Source organism: Diplotaxodon limnothrissa, linkage group LG17, assembly GCF_057381915.1.
Source record: "Diplotaxodon limnothrissa isolate DT_005_m linkage group LG17, D_limnothrissa_male_GT1.1, whole genome shotgun sequence".
Classification (NCBI taxonomy): domain Eukaryota; kingdom Metazoa; phylum Chordata; class Actinopteri; order Cichliformes; family Cichlidae; genus Diplotaxodon; species Diplotaxodon limnothrissa.
In genome coordinates this window covers 13230500-13252482 of record NC_140612.1, presented here as the reverse complement: position 1 = coordinate 13252482, position 21983 = coordinate 13230500, and the positions used below count along the sequence as shown (strand labels likewise).

The 21983-nt window shown below is 40.0% G+C and overlaps 1 protein-coding gene across 1 annotated transcript; it reads left to right on the top strand.

Annotated features, from left to right (window-relative positions):
• Window positions 1–991: 991 nt before the first annotated feature.
• On the top strand, window positions 992–4582 carry LOC146614697 (leukocyte elastase inhibitor-like). Its single transcript, XM_085376463.1, has 7 exons — window positions 992–1059; window positions 1734–1917; window positions 2449–2586; window positions 2670–2787; window positions 2887–3029; window positions 3163–3330; window positions 4172–4582. The coding sequence occupies exons 1-7, from the start codon at window positions 992–994 to the stop codon at window positions 4580–4582; spliced, it is 1230 nt and encodes a 409-aa protein (XP_085232589.1).
• The last annotated feature ends 17401 nt before the right edge of the window (window positions 4583–21983 follow it).

The window sequence follows — 21983 nt, the reverse complement described above, 5'->3', positions numbered from 1 at the left end:
AATTTTGGTTGGTCTTCCTTGAGTTTGGCCTCATTGGCTCAGTGGGCATTATAACCTACAACTCTTGCACCAATTTTAAACATAACAATGAAGCTGAAAAAATGTAGTTGTTCACCAGCATCGCAATCCCATTATTTTTTTTTATCATGGCTTACCTTTGTGTGGTTTGCAAAGTGCTTCAGAAAGATGAGGAAATCTGTTTCTTGCATCCATCCTGATTTATTTCCACTACCAGTACTTCCTACTGGTCCATCTCTGACACAGTGGTCTGCATAATGTATGTGTGGGAACACAAACAGTGGAGGAATTGTGTTGCCAATGGCATTAACCACATATACAAAAGCGACCAGTGAACCTCTCTCTGCTGATGTCGTTGCCCCAACTTGTTCAATATCAGTTAAAGTAATAGTGTGGTAAGTTGCAACATCTGCATTATTGTTACAACTGACCCAGACTGTTGCTGTTACAACTGACCCAGACTGTTGCTGTTACAACTGACCCAGACTGTTGCTGTTACAACTGACCCAGACTCCTATAGCCATGAACTAGCTAACATTACAGCCAACGGCTAAAACACTAGCTCTAAAGACCTACATAGAATATATCCCCATAGACATACAAATAACATAATTTAAGTTTGATGAGTTTAACTGCAAAGCAGATAATGCTATTAAACATTGAAATAAAGTAGAAAAACTTACTTTTTGGCATACAAATTACTTTTTTTCATGTTAAACTGTCTGTGTTTGACAAAATGTGCTGATTTTTCACATGTGATAGCAGAACTGAATTGGGCATGCACAGGATGAGTCACATCATTTGAAACTTAGCCCTGATTGGAGAAACTGGAAGTGTTACAACTGACCCACGTTACAACTATCCCCGGTCTCCCCTACTGATGTGTGGTTTGAATAGTATAATGGTTGAATAAAGAGAACAGTAGCTCAGAAGTGCATTTCCTGCGTTGTTGTTGCATGTCGTCAGTATCCCCATGTTTAGCCTTCCGCGGCCGTTGGTTTGGAGAATAATAATCAGATCGGAGAGGAGGCACTTTGTTCTGTGAGTTCAACTTACAGTCCGAGATTAGAGCCAGACTGTAAAATGTGCTATTTAGAACAGGCTCCATGTCTCGTAGGAACTAAATGAATAACCGATGAGCTGCATTACAGGAACTTCATTCTCTGAAACATTCCCATCAGCCATTCCCGTCAGAGGCGATCGATCGAGTTCAGGTTTACACACGAGATCTAGTCATGCTGTTCTCTGTAAAATAAGCCATCACCAGAAGAGGATTCCACTGGAAACAGAAAGAAGTGGGGACGAGCTTTCTTACAGAATTCTGAGATTAAAGTCCCCACTTTTTTCTTCTTGTTTTTAAAGCCCTGATCGTCTTCCGTAGGACCGCATTTCTTTATTCCACCAACCTTATTTACACGCTTTCCTCATTCCTGTGCTCATCCTCGTTTTATGTGTCTACGAGTTTCACTTATCGTTCTCTTATCTTTGAGTTTGGTCACAGAAATCAGCTTTGTGAAAACAGCTCAGGTTGTTAAAATAAATGCACAGCTGGCAGATGATTGGGGTGATTTTCTATATTCTCCCAGCAGTGCTGGTGTTACTTCCTGAAGTGTGTTGTGTTTTGTTTTTTCCCCCTCATTGCTTTAATATAAAGTCTTCTGTTGTTTCCGATATGTAATGTTGTTGCAGTTTAAACTGTTGTTTGCATGTTACAGGAAAACAACATCAGCCATGTCCGCCATCAGCAGCTCAAACACAGCCTTTGCCTTGGAGCTGTTCCGCACTCTGAGCCAGACAAACCCTGCTGGAAACATCTTTGTCTCTCCTCTGAGCATCGGCGCAGCCCTGGCCACGGTCTACGAGGGAGCCAAAGGAGACACTGCAGCTCAGATTACTCAGGTCAGCTCACTGTCACTTGTTCCCTGCACCACCATCAGTTAATCAGCCAGCATGCCTGTGAAACTTTAAATGTCTTGTCAGATGTGGCTGACTGCTTTTTGTTCTGATTTTTGTTTTTTATTTTGCTTTTTATATATATTTATATTTTCAGAAAAAATTCACACCTTGTGAGACTAGTGCTGTCTTATAAACTTTCTTTTCAGTAGGTTTATGATTGGACAGAATTCAACTTTTGGGGTTTTGTTACGTGTTTGAAAAGGTTTGTTTATGTGGCCAAAACACTGATGTTCCCAGTCTGACATCAGCAATTTGTGTTTATAAATGGCATCAGAGTCCATAAAACCTACAAACAGTGTAGTGAGTGAGAGCATGATGTTCAGTGAGACTGACATTATGTTAAAGGTTATTATTAAACCTGATGCTGAAAGAATAAAGTTGTCCAGTTTCTGCCTTTGGACCATAAATTGTTACATTAGGGTCGCTCAGGCTCAGTGTCACATCCTTTCAGTCTTTGTCTTCAATGCCACACAGGCCCTCTCATTCAGCTCAGGTGAAGGCGTCCATGCAAACTTCCAGAAACTGAACGCTGACATCAACTCACCGTCTGCATCCTACATCCTGAAACTAGCCAACCGTCTTTATGGAGAAAACATTGCCCACTTCCTCCCAGTGAGTGTCCACATCAATGATTCTCTTCATAAAGTTCTTCATTACAAAGACTGGATTAATAAACAGATGTCTGCTCTCTGCAGGACTTCATTGACGTCACACATAGGAACTACCTGGCAGACCCGATAACTGTTGACTTCATCGGAGCTCCAGAGGCGTGCAGAGCAGCGATCAACAGCTGGGTCGAGCAGCAGACAGAAAGTGAGACTGTGCATCTTCCACAGCCTGAACAGCAGGGAATCATTTTAGCATCCTCTGTGAATTATAATGAAATATTGTTGTTTTGGTATTTCCTTTCAGATAAGATAAAAGACCTTCTGAAGCCAGGAACAGTCAACAAAGATACCAGACTGGCTCTGGTCAATGCTGTCTACTTCAAGGGCAACTGGAAGAACCCGTTTAAAGAGGCAAACACCAAAGAGATGCCCTTTGAAATCAGACAGGTAGAAATTTAACTGAAGGTTACAAATTCTGGACTCAAAGTCTGAATACAGGAAACTGTAAAATGTTTAAGGTAAACACCATCAGAAGCTTTATGATAACATGATCTGGTCGCCTGGATTTCCTGTGTGTCAGAATGAGACCGTACCAGTCCAGATGATGCACCAGAGGAAGAAGCTTCCCTACAACTACATTGCTGACCATGATTTGCAGATCCTGGAGCTGCCCTATGTGGGTGATGAGCTCAGCATGTTCATTCTGCTGCCTAAGGAGTCCTCAGACGGCTCAGGCCCTCTGCTGAAGGTACACAGCCTAGAAACAAGTTCCTGTGAGGAAAAGCCACGAAAACCTCTTCTTGTACCATCCCTGATTGAATGATGGTCTCTTATACTGATGCTTCACAGAATTTTTATTAGAGGTGTGGTTCACTGAAACATTTGGTAAAGATGCTGTCAAAAACCCAACATATTAATACCATAAAATTAAAATATTAAGGAAACACTCATTTCTCCTGCACACTAACTATAACATGAACTTCAAATTTACACTTTATATCATCAATCTTATGCATATTTTTCACCTCTCAATCCTACATAATCAAAGGGTGGTAAGTCCTTTCACTAGAAACTAAAATTCTTTTATGACATTGCTTCAGTTCAACCGCTTTGCTCTTACTTTAATAGCTTACAAAAACTCTAAACAACATCTTGATTGCACATAACCTATTACATTAAAAGTAACATTATCAAAACTCGTGCCACTGTCAGCCGGGTATTAATTAATACAGACAAAATGATGATCTGTCTTCGTAAGGCCATATTGTAAAACCCACGTTATTAACAAACCTTCATCTTGTGTTTTGCGCTAGTTTCCTGTTTCAAAATAAAACCAAAGTAGTTCCAAAACAATTCAATTCAGTAAAACTTTATTGATCCTGAAGGTTGACCCTGAAGGAAATTGGCCTATATAAATATACATGTCAACATTACCAAATTATGTCTGGCCAAATTAGGTCATTTACACAAATGCTTCGCTTCTGTTTACTTAAATTTGATCATTTAACAGACCGCTTCTGATTTCGTGTATAAAATGAATTTAAATATGAGCAAAAGAAATATGACAAAATGTATTAACTGTGTTCCAGCTGGAGAAGGAGCTAACACAGGAGAGGCTGAATGAATGGACCGACAGGAAAAACATGAGCACCCATTCAGAAGTTGTCCTTCACCTGCCAAAGTTCAAGCTGGAGGAAGACTACGAACTGAATGATCCTCTGGCTAAACTGGGTATGAAGAACGTGTTCTGTGCAGGAAGGGCTGACCTGTCTGGCATGAACGGTGAACCTGGGCTCTTCCTGTCTACGATGGCCCACAAGGCCTTTGTGGAGGTGAACGAGGAGGGCACAGAGGCCACTGCAGCCACAGGTGCTGTGATCAAGCTGGAGAGTTTTATACCGGACACACACTTCACAGCAGATCACCCCTTCCTCTTCTTCATCAGATATAATGAGACCAAGTCCATCCTGTTCTTTGGCAGATTCTCATCTCCTGAGTAGACAGAAGCAGCAGAGGAAGATGATGTTGCAACATAAATGAAAATTAAAAAAATCTCTGAAATGAAGTAAATGGAGTGTTGTGATGTTTTGCTAATTATAAAACTCTATTTTTCATTTTAAAAAAATGGGGGTGGGGTGTTGGGGTTTTGTTTGTTTTAAATAGATGGTATTTGTACAAGCACGAGATCTAGCAGCTTTGAGAACATGGATACTGTGTTGTGCAGCTATTATGAGTAGCCAGATTCCAATATCAGACAAATCTCGCAGCTGCTCTCATCACATGTTTACAGACTGTTGTTAAAAGAAGAGGGAATGCTACAAAGTGGCAAACACGACTCTGTGCCAGCTTTGAGACATGTTGCCATCATATTTAAAAGGCCCTTTTTGCTTAAAATTAAATCAATTTTTCTCAGTTAACACATCTCGTATGTTTTTCGTTTCACTAAGAATAAAATATGGTGACCTCATTGCAGTTGTTTACACTTTACATAGTCGCTCAAGATTTATTTATTTTTGAACTTGCCATTTTAAATTAACCACAGGTTTTAACACCATTTCTCTTGATCTGTTTCACAACAGAGCCCCACAGACTTCGCTGATATCTTATTAACTGAACTGCTTGTGCTTTTCAGTATCAACTTTTCTCAAATGATACTCAGGCCTGCATGGACGCAGGTATAAATGACATCAGTTACCTGTGATGGGACCTGATCGGTCCTTAAAGACATGCTTTGAAAGGCAATGATGCATTTTCCAATGCCATCAACTTATCTCTTTTGCTTCATATGCTTCTAAAACATCTTACAGTTCACATGACACAATGTTTTCAAAAATGAAATGCTACCACTGACAAGTTCAATGTTGAAACTTTGTAAATTGAATGTTATATATGAGTCATTGTATGAAATATGTATGTATAATAATTCCCCTCTGTGGATCGCTACCATATTGATGGAGTTTGTGTGTCCCAAGGACCCCAGGGGCTATGTTGTGGGGGGCTTTTGCCCATGGCAAATTGATCCTAGGTGACGGCCCAGACAAAGAGCAGTTCAAAAGCCCCTATCAGTAGAGGATCCAGGGAACATTTCACCCTGCCTGGGATAGGGTTACTGGGGCCCTGCCCTGGAGCCAGGTCCAGGTGGGGTGTCCGTGAGCAAGCACCTCGAGGCCAGGCCTTAGTCCAAAAAAGGGACATGGGCCTACCTGTGGGGAAGTCCCTGTTGTCTGCGGCTATATACCAAATGATAGGTCAGAGTACTGGGCCTTCTTGGACTCGGTCATCTTACTGGGAGACTTCAAAGCTCATGTGGGCACGGATAGTGATAACTGGAGAGGCGCGATTGGGAGGAACGGCCTGCCAGATCTGAACTGGAGTGATGTTCAAACATGGTGTTAGTTATGAACAAACTGTGGTTTGCACAGAAGGGTGTCCATGAGTGCACGCGGCACCAGGACACCCCAGGCTGCAGGTCAGTTTTGTAATTGTATCATCAGATCTGCGGCCACATGTTCTGGACACTTGGGCAAACTCAGGTGTTGAGCTGTCAAATGATCACCACCAGGCTTTGAGCTGAATCAGGTGGTGGGGGAGGATGCTGGACAAACCTGGAGTGCCTAAACGTAAAGTAAGGGTGTGCCTGGCAGAGACCCCCATCTGCAAGATCTTCTGCTCCCACCTCCGGCAGAGCTCTAACAGCATTCCAAGGGAGACTGGGGTCATTCTGTCTGAATGAACCATGTTCAGCATCTCCATTGCTGAAGCTGCTTCAACCCCTGAACCAGATGGTGGACACCGGAGGTGAAGGGAACCATCGGGCTCTAGAAGAAGTCCTATTGAGCTTAGTCAGCCTGTGGTACTTCGACGGCAGCTGATGGGTACCTTCAGGCCAAGCGGAACACAGCTCGGACAGTGGCTGAAGCAAAAACTCTAGTGTGGGAGCAGTTCGGAAAGGCCATGGAAGAAGACTTTCAGTTTGCCTCGAACAGATTCTGTCAAATCGTCAGGCAACTCGGGGGGTATTACCTGCCTTGTGTATCGTGCAGGTGAAGTGCTGCTCATTTCAGCTAAGGATATTGTTGAGCAGTGGAAGGAATACTTCTAGGACCTCCTTAATCCCATTGGCACGTCTTCTGTAGAGGAAGCAGAGTCTGGGGTTGAGGAGGATGACTCGTCCATCACCAGGGGTGAGGTCGTTTTAATAAACATCTCCTTGGTGGCAGGCCCCCTGGGGTGGATGAGGGTTGCCCCGAGTTCCTGAAGGCTCTGGATGTTGTAGGGTTGTCTTGGTTGACACGCCTCTACGATGCTGTGTGGAGATCAGGGGCAGTACCCCTGGATTGGCAGACCGAATAAGGGAGTGGGAGATTGACGAGACACCGACAGGTCAGCAGATCGTCCTTGACCTCCAAGTACTTACTAACATGGATGTGTAAATAAAAGAGTTTAAAACTAATTGATTGTGTTTGCTGTGTTTGCTAACAGCTGCATGACTCTCACATTTACTACATACACAAACCAAATAAAGTGTTATCAAAAAATAAAAAATAAAAATAAAAAAAATGGGGTGAGATTTCCCCTATGGAGGTGCGGGAAGATCTGATCGCCTGTTGGCGATTAGTTGAGTTATAATTTTTTATTCTTTTATTTTGACCTGAGCACTTGTGGCCATTTCCCTTGATAAGTGCATAAAAACAGGGATTATACGTCTGCATCCTCTCTATATGCAATCATGTGGGATGTTTAAGAGGCCTTAACATACAACGGAAAGCAGAGGAGAAGCACATATGTAACACTAGGAGATCATAAGGCGAATAAGGGTCCAGTCGGCCACTCGGACCGTGCACCTGAGCTCCAAATGGAGATAACTGAGCCATAATTTCTTAATACCTAACCAGCCTGTGCTTGGGGTCTGTTATGCTGGACCCCTCCTGATTTTGATCTGAAATAAAGTGTGAAATGAACTTTAATAGAGAATGTGTTTCGTTGATCTTTGACCTTGCCACATATATTATAGATACTGTGTATCTTATATGGTGACATTATTGAATGGACACGAATGGACACGACGCCCTCTACAGGAAAGGGCAGAGCAGGCTGTACCTGCTGCGGAGACTCAGGTCGTTTGGAGTGGAGGGCCCACTCCTGAAGACCTTCTATGACTCTGTTGTGGCTTCTGCTATCTTTTATGGCGTGGTCTGCTGGGGCGGCAGCATCTCTGCTGGGGACAGGAAGAGACTGAACAGGGTGATCCGAAGGGCCAGCTCTGTTCTAGGATGCCCTCTGGACCCAGTGGAGGTGGTGAGTGACAGGAGAACGGCGGCTAAGCTGTCATCCCTGATGGACAACATCTCCCACCCCATGCAGCAGACTGTGACAGCACTGAGCAGCTCCTTCAGTGGGAGACTGCGGCACCCACGGTGTGGGACGGAGAGATTTCGCAGGTCTTTCCTCCCCACTGCTGTCAGACTCCATAATAAAGACTTTAACTGATCAAGCACACACATCCATACATATGCAATAATACTAAGTGCAATAATCCTTTCTGTCATCGTTGTATTTTTACTCAGTTGTATATAGTATTTGTATTTGTATTCTATTTTTATCTTATTGTATATTTATTTTATTTTATTCTACTGTATATAGTATTTTATTTTATTCTATTCTGTACAGTTGTGTACTGTATTTATTCTTATTGTATTCTAATTTTTGCCTCATAACTTTTGCACTGTCCACTCCTGCTGTGACAAAACAAATTTCCCACGTGTGGGACTAATAAAGGTTATCTTATCTTATTCTCTTTCAAAAAAGATAATCTTTCACAGTGCAACTTTCTTTCAAACAAAGGACACAAATCCAACATATGCCCTGCTCCACAAAACAAGAAAACCTTGGTCACAACTGAACCACTCTCTTGCCTCAACACTGGCCCAATCTTCCCTTCCACCTTGGCCACTGCAGCAAAACTACTCTGCTTAGCCTTAGGGTAAAACTGAGACTTACCATTCCTAGCCTCCTTTCTGATGGCTGTCGGAGGATCCTGTATATCTCCAAACAATGGGTCACTTGCGATCTTAACTTGCCTTTCGACAAACTCAACAACATCGCAAAAAACCACTTTACGTTGAAACCTCTCCTGCAGATCGCAGACAACATTCCTCCACTTATCCCTGAGCTTATAAGGCAACTTTTTTATAACTGCTTGCATATTAGCAGAGACATCCAACTCATGCAAGGACTCAACGTCTCCCATTGCATTACAACATTGCCTTAATAAAAACCCATATTCCTGCAAAGCCTTCACATCATCAGATTTTATAGGTGGCCATTTACTGACCCTTTCAATGTAGGCAGCAGCAATTTTCAGCGAATTGCCAAAGTTCTCCTGGAGCAAAGATTTAGCTTTAGCATATCCATACTCAGCAGGCATATACTGACAGCTTCTGACCATTTCTCTTGGATGGCCTCTAGTGTATTGCTCGAGAAAATATAAACAATCCTTAGCACTGTGAGCTTGACTCTCCACCATGTGCTCAAAAGCTCTCATAAATGTTTGATATTGTAAAGGATCACCATCAAAGAACTGAATGTCACGCCTTGGTAACAAAAGCAGAGACTGCTGCTCAGCCAATAAAGTTGTAATTTCATTCTGTTTCTTCAAAACTGTGACTAGATGATCATGACCCTCACCACCTTGCACTGTATGTGTAAGAGGTTTTGATTGTGCGTGAGACTGCGACATCATCTGAGTAGTTGAAACTGCACCTGGAAATACTTGTGGCTTCGTCTCTGACTGTTCCAATGAAACGACCTTAGGCTGAGAAATATTTTTAACCTTGGGCCTTACATCCAATACATGCGCTTGATGATCACTTGCATCAACACCCTGATATGGTCGCTCTGGCAACACAGGTTTGAACGTCGGAGCATTAGGATTTAAGACACCTAAACGCCCCTGCTCTCGTTCTAAATACGAATTCATTCCATCAGATTCACCATTAACAGCACTTGAGACTCGGGACATTTCAGAAGCTTTTAAAACATTCACCTTTGCTGCTGAGGCTGCTATTTCAGTTTCTAAGTCAAGCAGCTCTTTTCTTTTCTTAAGCTGTATTTCTTGTTCTTCAAAAGCATGCTTTTCTTTCAACAACCTCTGTCGAACAAGAAGGGCAGCCATGTCAGCTTCTGCCATTATGCGTGCTGACAAGGCAGATGAAACCATTGAGCCACTGAGTGATGATTTGCTTTTCCTACAACTTTTGTTTGCAACATTAGAGATGCTATCACTTGGATTAACATCATCTATCGCAGTACCTTTACCAACATTCCCTGCGTGCCTAGAAGCACCAGAACCATTTCCAGCAGGTAATACATCAGAGGAATCAACACCAGGTGGATTTAACTGTGGCAAATCAAGCTCAGACACCTGGTTTTTGCTCTGAGGGTTTCCCTTTGCATCTTGAAGCCATTTCTTTATCTCTTCCATAAACTCGGTATTATGTGCTTGCACACTTATGAACCAAGCAATTTACTTTTTCTTGCTCTTCTTGAGGAAGCAAAGGAAGCAAGGTTTCATGCAGATGAGTTGCCTCATTAAGCAACACAGACAAATTCTCTAACTGAGCCTGAACAGTGGAAACATTATCTTCAGATTGCTTTAACTCTTTAATAACCTTTATGACCTTTTTAATTTTATTAATCTTAGTGTGATGTTCTGTTTGAAGCCTTTCAATCTGATTCTCCAAAGCATTAGCAGTTGGTTTTGGCTGTCTTTTCTTTCCATCCACATCACCACATTGTATTAATTGGTGTGTCTCCATTTTTTTCAAAACATTACAAAATCCAAACGCTGAACTGCACCTATGCCACGCAGCCTCATTCCAACACATCAACTTGATGACATTCCCTTCAATAAACCTTGGACACACACAATTAACAGGAGCAATATCCCCTCTATCTGCCTATTAAACCTAACTAACTCAACCTAGTCTTCCGTACATACTAGCGGTGGGTATTTATGTACCTCCATACCGTCAGCTGTGAGGAAGACAAACTGGATGCGTCTAACAGCATCACCATCAACACAGGAGCACCACAGGGATGTGTCCTCTCGCCACTGACCTAAGTTGAAGAGCCCCCGAGTTGGCTTGATTTCTATATTGCTTAGAATTAAGATTATTTTTATTTTTCCAATTAATGAGGACTTTTTTTTTTTTTGGCAATGCATAGTGCAGTGAAAACCATGTGGGCTATATTCTTTTCTAATCTAAGTTGCCCAACAAACACACTAAAGGGGAAGTTGGAATGTTACATTTCAGACACTTTGATAAGTCTTCACATATCTCACTCCAACAATTCTGAGCTGGTGGACAGAATCAAAGAGTGTGGATGTAATTGTCCGGTGTATTGGCTTGACAGTGTGAGCAGTTGTTGGAGGACAAAAAGACCATTTTGAACATCCGATAACCTGTATAGTGTACTCTATGTAATATTTTGTATTGAATTAACTGAAGACCGGGCTTTGTAATTAAATGAAAGGTTTTTATGCATACCTAAGTGTAACCATGATTTACATCAGCCATTGGAATGTGCTTGGTGCATTGGTAATCCTCTGTGGCATCCAATTAAACTCCCAGAATGCTAATGGGCAGACAAAGGCAGTCTTCGCTTTATCCTTCTCCTCCATTTCAATTTGGTAGTATCCTGACTTGAGGTCTAGCACTGAGAACCACTTTGATCCTGCAAGTGCGGAGAAGGTGTCTTCCAGTTTAGGCAGAGCATAAGCATCTTTGATTGTTTGCAGATTGAGTTTGCGGTAGTCAATACAAAGACGTACACTGCGGTTCTTTTTGTGCGCAACCACAATTGGAGAGGCAAATGGTGAGTCGGATTCTCTGATAACTCCGGAGTCAAGAAGTTCTTGCAGGTGTTTCCTTACAGCATCAAGATCTTGAGGATGAATTGGTCGTGGTCTTTGCTTGAAAGTGGTTGGATCAGACAATTTGATTTGGTGTTTAACTTTGTCGGTCCTGCCAAAATCCAGATTGTGTTTGGCAAATACTTCAGGAATACTGTTGAGCTTTTAAACAATGTGTTTTCTCCAGTCTGAAGTTAAAGGGGAATCTCCAAAGTTGTATTGTGGTTGAGATGGAGGTAACGACTCTGTAGACTGGTCTGAATAATGGATGTGACTTCCTGGAAGGCACTGATTTCTGCAAAGATAGCTTGAGCTGGAATGTGGATTTCATGGTCAGACTCATTACTCACTACAACAGTCAGAAAACATGGCCAACGTTGAGGTAAGTCCACAAGGCAGGTTTTTACCATGAGTCCACCAGGCAGAGAACTGGAGGTGGGGTGTTCCAGAATAACTGCTATCTCACCTTGGAATAGCCTTGTGACAAGGCATCCCTCAAGGACAGTGGTTTGGCCGGGAGTAATGGTATGTGGTTGGTCTGACTTTAAGATTACAGGAGCATACTGGTCATTTAAATTCTGGACATGGCGGAGAATTTTATAAACTGCAATGTAACCGGAACCAGTTGGCAGGAATGACTGCTCAGGGTGGGTATCACAGTGTTTGCTGTAAGCAACATCAAGAGTGTTGGTGCCAACAAGTATCATTGGGTATGATTGCTGGACATCAGGCACGACAAGGACAAGTGTATCTACATCAATGGATGGACCAAGAAAATCAGCTGGGAACGTCATGTTAATCTCAATGTATCCCAGGTAAGGTACGGCTTGTCCATTTGCTCCTTCTACTTCCAACAGATCATTTAGTGGTTTCATTGGGTGGTCTGAAAGATAAGTATTATAGAAGGCATAAGGAATGGTAGTAACCTGAGAGCCAGTATCAAGAAGACAGTTGAAATGGTTGCCCTTGATTTGAATTTGTCCTGTGCTTTTGGTCCCCACAAGCCCTTTTGGCAGCAATGGAAATTTGTTGTTCATTATGGTATCCCAGAACGGTTGCACAGTGACCAAGGCCCTGACTTTGAATCCAGAATCATCCGAGAGCTTTGTGAAATGGCTGGGATCCACAAAATAAGAACCACTCCATACCATCCAAGAAGCAATCCTGTTGAACGGTTTAACCAAACATTACTGGATATGCTAAGAACACTGACAGCTCAACAGAAATGTCATTAGAAAGATTTTGTAAAGCCCCTGGTGCATGCATACAATTGCACAAGAAATTATGTTACAGGTTTCTCACCATATGAGCTCATGTTTGGTCGCCAACCTCGCTTACCGGTGGACTTAGCCTTTGGACTACCCCTTGCCAAAGAAGGATCAACATCCCACACACAATATGTGGAAAAACTAAAGTCCCACCTGGAAGAAAGTTACAAGCTGGCCATTGAAAACTCAGAAAAAGTGATGAAACGTAACAAAAACAGATTTGATAAGAATATCACTGCATCACAGCTGAATGTTGGAGACAGAGTTCTTGTGAGGAACGTGCGGGTAAGAGGCAAACACAAGCTTGCAGATAAATGGGAGTCATCTGTGTACATTGTAGTGAAGAAAGCCGGCAATCTTCCTGTGTATACAGTTCGACCCGAAGGCCAAGACAAGCCCCTGAGGACTTTACATCGAGACCTCCTACTGCCCTGTGGGTATTTACCACCTTCTGAAAATGAAATGCTTACTAAGCAAAAGGGGAAAATGCCTGTGTTACCTGTGTCTCCTGTACATGCTGCTGCTGCTGATGATGATGATGACAATGACAAAGGGGAACTCATCTCATACCTACCCGTTCCTTTCTTTGCTGAACCTGTCACATTCACAACAACCATTGACTTACCCAATACTCCGCAATCTGTTCAAGTTATCGACCAGCCAGATGACCCTGTAGTATTGGCTACAGTGGAAGCGAACACAGAGGAACCTATACCTGTACCTGTTGAAGAGGAACAAGTTATTGATAACGAAACCTTGGAAGCTGGCTTTGAGCCAGTTGAGCTTGCAGAAACCTCTCATGATTCAGTTCAGTTCAGTTCAGTTCATTTTTATTTCAAACATTTCAAACATGTGCCTTCACAATCATTACAAAATATCATTCCATTATTTGTTTGAAAAGGAGTAGGCTGAAGTATTTACTTATTTGTCCCTACCCCCTCAAGTTTTACCTGTCATTCATTTAATTTTTTTTTTGTCTTAAATTAAACAAACAACATATGAAACATATAAACATATGAAGTAAAACAAAACATAACATACATAAATCAAAAACAAGAAATTAGCAAGCCCCACCACAGTATAGTTTCTTTCATATGAAAAATACAGAATGTGTATATTTGCAGATACACAAGTTATGGAAAAACAACAAACCAAAACAAAACAAAAAAACAAAAAAACAACCAAAAAAGAACCGCAACACCATTACCAGCAACATTACCATCCTGGGTTAACCCCGTTTTCTTCATTCTTATACTTATTTAAAATTAGGTTTTTATATTTTACTTTAAACTGTTTTATGTTTTGACTGTCTTTTATTTCTTCTGTTAGACTGTTCCATAATTTAACTCCTGAAATTGAGATTGACATAGTTCTTAAAGTTGTTCTAGCACTTTGTATTTTTAAATTCCATTTCCCTCTTAAGTTATACCCACCTTCTCTTTCTATGAACAATTTACAGATTTCTTTGGGAAGCAATTTATTTCTAACTTTATACATTATTTGCGCTGTTTTAAGCTTCACCAAGTCTTGGAATTTAATAGCTTGCATTTTGACAAAGAGTGCATTTGTATGGTCCCTGTACCCTACATTATTTATTAATCTAATGGCCCTTTTCTGTATTATAGTTATTGTTTGTGTGTTAGTTTTGTATGTGTTTCCCCAGACCTCTACACAGTAGCTCATATATGGCAGTAGTAAAGCACAGTATAAAATGTGCAGTGCTTTCTGATCCAACATATGCTTTGCTTTTCCCAGGACGGCAATGCCCCGTGCCAATTTCCCCCGAACATAAGTAATGTGTGGCTTCCAACAGAGCTTGTGGTCAATGATCACCCCAAGAAATTTTATTTCATTTACTCTTTCTAAATATACATTGTCAACACATATTTCTACTTCGATGTTTTTCTTTTGGTTTCCAAACAACATAAATTTGGTTTTATCGAGATTCAATGATAATTTATTTATATCAAACCACTTCTTTAATATCGTTAATTCCTGTGTGATCATTTCCAAAACCTGTGGCAATTCCCCACCTGCACACAGTATATTTGTGTCATCTGCAAATATTACAAACTTTAAAATCTCCGATACTCTGCAGATATCATTTAAGTACATAATAAACATTTTTGGACCCAGTACTGAACCTTGAGGTACTCCACAAGCTATATCCATCAAATTAGATTTATATTCATTTATTTGTACATATTGTTGCCTATTCCCTACATAGCTTTTTAACCATTCCAAAACCACTCCCCTAAACCCGTACTTTTCCAGTTTTTTTAATAGAATTTCATGATTAACAGTATCAAACGCCTTCTTTAGATCTAAGAAAACTCCGAGCGCATACCTCTTATTATCCATACATTCCGTTATCTTTTCCATTAAATCTATCAGTGCCAAAGCTGTTGATCTGTTGTTTCTGAACCCATACTGACTATCTGTCATTAATTCATATTTTTCCACAAAACTGTCAAATCTTTTTATGAAGAGTTTTTCCAGTATCTTAGAGAACTGGGAGAGTATTGACACTGGTCTATAGTTTGTAAAATGATGTCTTTCACCGGTTTTGTAAATGGGAATAACTTTAGCAACTTTCATTTTTTGTGGAAAAACTCCTTTTTGAAACGACAAGTTGAATATATATTTTAATGGTTTTACGATACCATCAATAACTGTCTTTACCGTTACCATATCAATATCATTCCAGTCTGTACTGGTTTTGTTCTTAAGTCCTCTAACCATGTCATAAATCTCTTTCTCTTCCACTGCTCTTAAAAACATTGAGCTACTATTCCTTTCAATATTTTCACCAGTGTCCCTTTCTATTCCATCAACCTTTATTTCTTCTGCCAGTTTTGGCCCTATGTTTACGAAGAATTCATTAAAGCCATTTACTATCTCCTCCATGTTATTAATACTTCTTGTCCCTTCTATAAAGTATCCAGGGTAATCATTATTCCTTGTTTCATTTTTGATTATTCTGTTTAATACATTCCATATATCTCTTGTGTTATCTTTATTGTGTTCTAACCTTTTAATGTAATACTCTCTTTTACAGGATCTCATTATATTAGTTAATTTATTTTTGTAAGTTTTATACTTCATTTCAGTTTCTATTGTTCTCTTTTTTATGAATTCTCGATATAAGGTATTCTTTTTTTTGCTGGCATTTTGTAGTCCTTTTGTCATCCATGGTCTTCCTGCATAGTTGTGTTTCCTATTGATTTCAATTACTGGGCAGTTTTTATCAAGTAATGTGTTAAATGTTCTTAAAAATCCTTCGTAAGCTTTATTAACTTCTGTTTGTTCATATACAATATTCCAATCTTGCTTTAAAAGTTCATTTCTAAGACAATTTAAGGTCTTCTCTGTTCTTATTCTTTTGTAAATAATCTTATGTCCATCGTTGTTCACTTTATAATGGCAATTATACGATGCAAAGACTGGTAAATGGTCACTTATATCATTGATTAACAGCCCACTTGTTATCTTTCCTTCTATTATATTTGTAAATATATTATCTAATAGAGTTGCACAATGAGATGTTATTCTGGTCGGTCTTGTTATCAGTGGAAATAAACCGATGCTGTACATGGAATCAATAAATTCTTCTGTACTCTTATTATGATTTGGATTCAATAAGTCAATATTAAAGTCCCCACAAATAAACATTCTTTTCTGATTTATATTTGTAAATAAGTCCTCCATATTATCCTTAAATATCTCAATCTTAGATCCTGGTGTTCTATATATACAACTGACAATTAGGTTTTTCCTTTTTTCTATAATTATTTCCACTGATAAACATTCCATCACTCCATCAATAACAGTTGTCATTCTTCCCATTCTTTTGTACTTTAGGTTTTTATCAATGTAAAGTGCCACCCCACCTCCTTTCTTGTTGATCCTGTCTACATGAAGGAATTCATATCCATTTATTTTAAAGTCTTCTTCTTTTCCAGGAGTTATCCAGGTCTCCGATATGGCTATCACATTGAATGGCTGTTCAAACTGTGTTATGTAGTCTTTGATGGATTGAAAGTTTGCATATAAGCTTCGACTATTAAAGTGAACCATTGTTATACCCTGTTCTACCTTGAATTCCTTTTTAAGTTGCTCATTTGTATAATAATTGCATTCATTTGTCTTATTGTTAAAGAAATTACAATCAGGATCTATGTTGCTGTCATACATCAATGTCTTATTTTCAATATCTATATGAGTTGTTAGTTGAAAATTGTCAGACATCTGCGTTGGTTGTGCACTTGGACGGTCACATCATATTTAGCACTGCTTTGCATTTATCAGTTATATTTTTCTAGCTCAGTCATCTCTTTGATGACTAGAACCTTAGCCTGCTCTGGTGTTCCATTTAACTTAATGAATATTTTACAGTCTGACGTCCAAGTTGACTGTATTTTCTTCTGTTTTCTTAATATTCTTGCTTGTCTTGCAATGTCTGCATTTTTCTTGATTAGGTGTTCATTTAAATAAACATTTGTACCTTTTAGCTTTCTTCCTTGCTTGAGCAGTTCTTTTTTCTGTTTTCTATTAACAAAACGAATGATAATGGCAGGTATTTGATTTTTTCTCGGAAGAGGATGGCATCCTTCAATATTTTTACTGTCCATTTCTATACCTTTGCTTTTAAAGAAGGCCATTACCTGCTCTTCCAAAGAGCGTAGCTCTTGCTCGGGTGGCTCCCCTCTCTCTGCTGCTGCTACCCGTGCGTATGTCTGATGCTTGGTTTCCAGTCCTGTCACTATCACATCATTTACTCTTGAATATTGTTCCAGATCTGACACCCGTCCTTCCAGCATAGCAATCTTCTTGTCCTTTTCCTCGCTCTGCCTTCTTAGTTCTTTAATATCATCCATTAAATTGAGTATCAGTTTTTGTTGTTTTGAAATTGTTGTTATTTCTTCAGACATAAAGTTTAGGGATTTCTTTATGTCCTCCAGTTCCTCCTCATTAACGTTGCTCCTCTTAGGCGGCATCTTAACGCTCCTGGGCCTGGTGGAGCAGGAGGATCCTGGGCCTAGTGGCTGCTGGAGGATCCTGGGCCTGGTGGAGCAGGAGGATCCTGGGCCTAGTGGCTGCTGGAAGAGCCTGGGCCTGGTGGCTGCTGGAGGATCCTGGGCCTGGTGAAGAAAGTCTATCTTCTGATCCAGTTATTCCAGAACCATCCAGTAATAACTTGTCACAACACTCACCTACTGAATCAGAGCCTCTGAGTCCTGAGGCAGAACCGCCCTTAAGGCACTCAACCTGCACCAGGAATCCTCCTGATCGGCTGCAGTACATCAAGCCTGGTAAGCCTCTGTTAAAGAGCGTTCAGACCTTTCTGCATGAGTTAAGTTCTGTCTTCTCCTTCGCTCTTCAAGACGATGAAGAAGAGGATACGATGCCTTCACACCTCAGCCAACCAGTCATTCACTGCCAGCCTAGTCCATGTACAAGGACGTCCATGGGATTGAGGGGGGGGGGGAGTGTAACCATGGTACCATCTGACCCCACAAGACAGAAACCTGTCTTTGAGTGAAGATTTAAGGTGACAGGAAATATAAATAATATAAATAAATGCAGCTTGAATCTTTACTGAAGCTCAGTATTTGAAACAGAGTTCATTCACTGTTGTAATAATGATTGAAATTATAACTTTAATATTGGCCATATTATATGTACATTACCAAAGGGAGATGACTTTAGTCTCATGAACAACATTAGCTAATTGTTATTTACTAGCTAATCTTAAATGACTGTTCAGTACAGAAGTGAAGCCCAATAATCATGATTTCACAGTCCCTTGGTCTCAGCCTCAGATGCTTATCAAATCAAAGCTCATGTAGAAACAAACAAACAAATGAACAAAAGATTTTTCCTTCATTTCTGTCAAACAAAGCTGTATGAAACGTTTCCAGCTGTTAGTGTCATGGTTGCTAGGCAACCTGGGCAGACGGAGGCTAGACCGTCCCATTTCACAAGCCTCGCACTTCCGGCCTTAGCGGTCTTTGCGTATGCGGCCCTGGTGGACCGTTAAGGCTGCGTACTTTAAGGCTGCAGACCCTGAATTGGGATACAGCCCTGGTTGGCGTTCTTGTCAGATATTGACAAATTACAGACTACATACCAGTTGACAGCGTGCAATAACCCGGCCGATTCATTCACCTTTACACCCTCTCTCAATCGACTCAACGGTGAGTTATTTGTTTGTTTTGTTTTGTCACAATTAATGAAAATACGGAGCCGCGGTCGCGCATTCTAAAACGCCGGTAAGCTAATGCTAGGCTAGTGACAGTAAGTGCAATTACTGGTTTGATTTATTGAATATTGTTGTTTTTGTTTATTTCACTATGGCCGAATGTTGAATTAACGTATCAAGAGTTGAGCGAGTGATTTTATTTTTGTAGTTTTGTCCGTTTTGGATGTTTTTTGTTACTTTTCTGATTAAATGCCAAAACGGCCTATGAGACTTTTGAATTGAGTTGAACTCCCTTTAGATTATTGAACTTGTTGCGCAACACCTGTGATTAAATGTGTTAATTGATTAATTTTGGATAATGTTTATTAGCTTTGATGGGACCCATGAGAATGTTTTTGTATAATAGTATTTTGAATGAAATTCATTATAAGATGACTATAATATGTTATGATTTGTTTGGTTATTGGTTTATTGATTGTTGTATAAAATATGGCATTATTTGACTTTGTTATTTATGGATTTATGGATTTTGTTTTATCATGGCAGTCGAACGCTGTTAAAATTTAATATTGAATTTTAACAGCCTGTTGGCTAAGAAGTAGTGTTGAAACCATATCCTGGGTAGGGTGAACGCAGTGGCGTGTCTAGAAAATCTTTTTTGGGGTGGCCAGGTAGGGGCACAGATTTGGAGAAGGGTGGCAGATGTAATTGGCAGATAATGTTAAACAAAAATTCTACCAACCGTTAACCATAATTCAATAATCCTATAAACCTAATAACTGGATGCGCTTTTAACTTTTATTAGAATGAGATTTTCACCACTACAGTGAAAAGTGTTTAGATACTGTGTTGATAAAGTACAAGAGATACAATCAGTGCTTTGTCAGTTTATTCAGCATTCAAGGACAAGTATTTTTACTGACATATAGTGCACATATGTTTTGGGCTAAAACATTTTTGAACATTAAACTACAAACATTTTTAACATACAATTGGCAAATTAGCCAATGCAATGCAAAACTTATTTAAACTTATTAAAATATACTGAACTTTTAATAAGACTCTGTTACATGTTAAGAAGACAAGAAGTACAAAAACATTTGTGAACAGCAGCACTTGTAGTTGCAAAATATTTATGTTTTGAAAGAGAACATTTACTCAAGTACCTACTCTATGCTTCATTAAATATTATCAATGACTTAGAATAGGTAGATCCGCCTGTTACGGTGACGGGTGGCAAAACGTGTTACAAAGTCATCCAGGCTTAATGATCTTGCCCTTTTCCTCTCAATACTCAAAACTCCAATATTGCTAAGCCTCTCATCAGTCATAGTTGTTCGTAGATGATTTTTTCTAAGCTTTAGCACTGAAAAGCTACGTTCACAAGTAGCACTGCTGACAGGTAAAGCTAAAGCTATTCGACATAAATGAAAAAGCTGATGAAACACCTCTTTGTAAGGCTCTAGGAAGGTAGTAAACCCCAAAATACTGGAGAGTTCATTCCCACACCCTGCTCTCCTTTGAACAACCTTTCTAGCTTGATACAGCTCATGTTTGAGGTCTTCAATATCACAGTCATACAGACCAGCCAAGCTTACAACTATTTCCTCTGACAAAAAGCTCTTACTCTTGGGGTTTAGTGCCTGTATACCCCGCATAATATCACAATTGGTCTTGTTGAAGCGCTTCTCCATCTCTGCATGTACATGGTTAAGAATGGGGTAAAATACTTCCCTCTTAAACTTGTCCTTGTCATCCTCCTTACACCTGTGTTGCCCGATTGGAGAATCTACAAAATAACCCTTTAGCCTGAGGCTCTCTCTCTGCATCCTTCTCTTAACTGTCTCAGAGGCAACAGTACACTGTTCTGCAATATCCATTGCGTCTTGCCACAGCTCATCAAAACAGGATTCACTTCTATATTGGTCCAAGGTGTCTTGAAGTGCATGAATTAGGTCTACAGCCTTTGCTAGATCAAGAGATGGAGACTGAAGTACATCAGAAAGCAACTTAATTTCCCCTAGAATTTTTCTAAATGTGGATAAATTGCCAATAAATGTGAGGTCAATTTGTGCCAACAGACCCCGTGCCTCCACTGATCTGTCACCTGTCACCAAATAATCCCCAAACACCTAGTTGTGCACAAGTCTGTAAATGATTCTTTAAATCAGCTGTGTTGAAGTATGGAAACATCTGAAACCAGGAGGACCAGAACTGCACATCCCTACATTGAACATGGCACAAACTTTGGTAATATTGATGTATAAAGAACAACACTGGCTGATGATGAAATGCAGTCAGCTGGCATGGCGACACTGCCAATATTAACCTGCAACCAAATCTGCAGCTCCACACAGCAATGTTACGACTTGGATTATATCTTATAACTAATAACTCTTATGCTAGCTCCCCCCCAGTAGCCTACTGAAATATTCGGCGGTTGCAATAATTCTTTAAGTGTTATTTTTTCCTTGGTATTCTAATTTCACCGAAGTTTACTAAACTCAACAAACTTAATATTACTTACCAGGACATTTATTCTCCATATTCTTTCGCTGGAAAATAGCTTTCTGTGGTATGGGCTCAAAATGTGGTCATAAATATTTTGTACTTGTAAAAAAGATTTGTGTGTGCGTAAAAAAGATTTGTATGTGTAAAAAGAATTTGTGTGTGCGTAAAAAAGATTTGTATGTGTAAAAAAGATTTGTGTGTGCGTAAAAAAGATTTGTATGTGTAAAAAAGATTTGTGTGTGTGTAAAAAAGATTTGTATGTGTAAAAAAGATTTGTGTGTGTGTGTGTGTGTAAAAAAGATTTGTGTGTGCGTAAAAAAGATTTGTGTGTGCGTAAAAAAGATTTGTATGTGTAAAAAAGATTTGTGTGTGGACTTAGAAAAAAAAAACCCTGCAAGTTACAAGTACGGATTTTTGACCCTATTTTTCTGATTGGTCAATGTCATGTCAATCACACATGTAACAATCCAATCAGAGAACAGATGGGTTAGGCTGTCAGAGGGGCG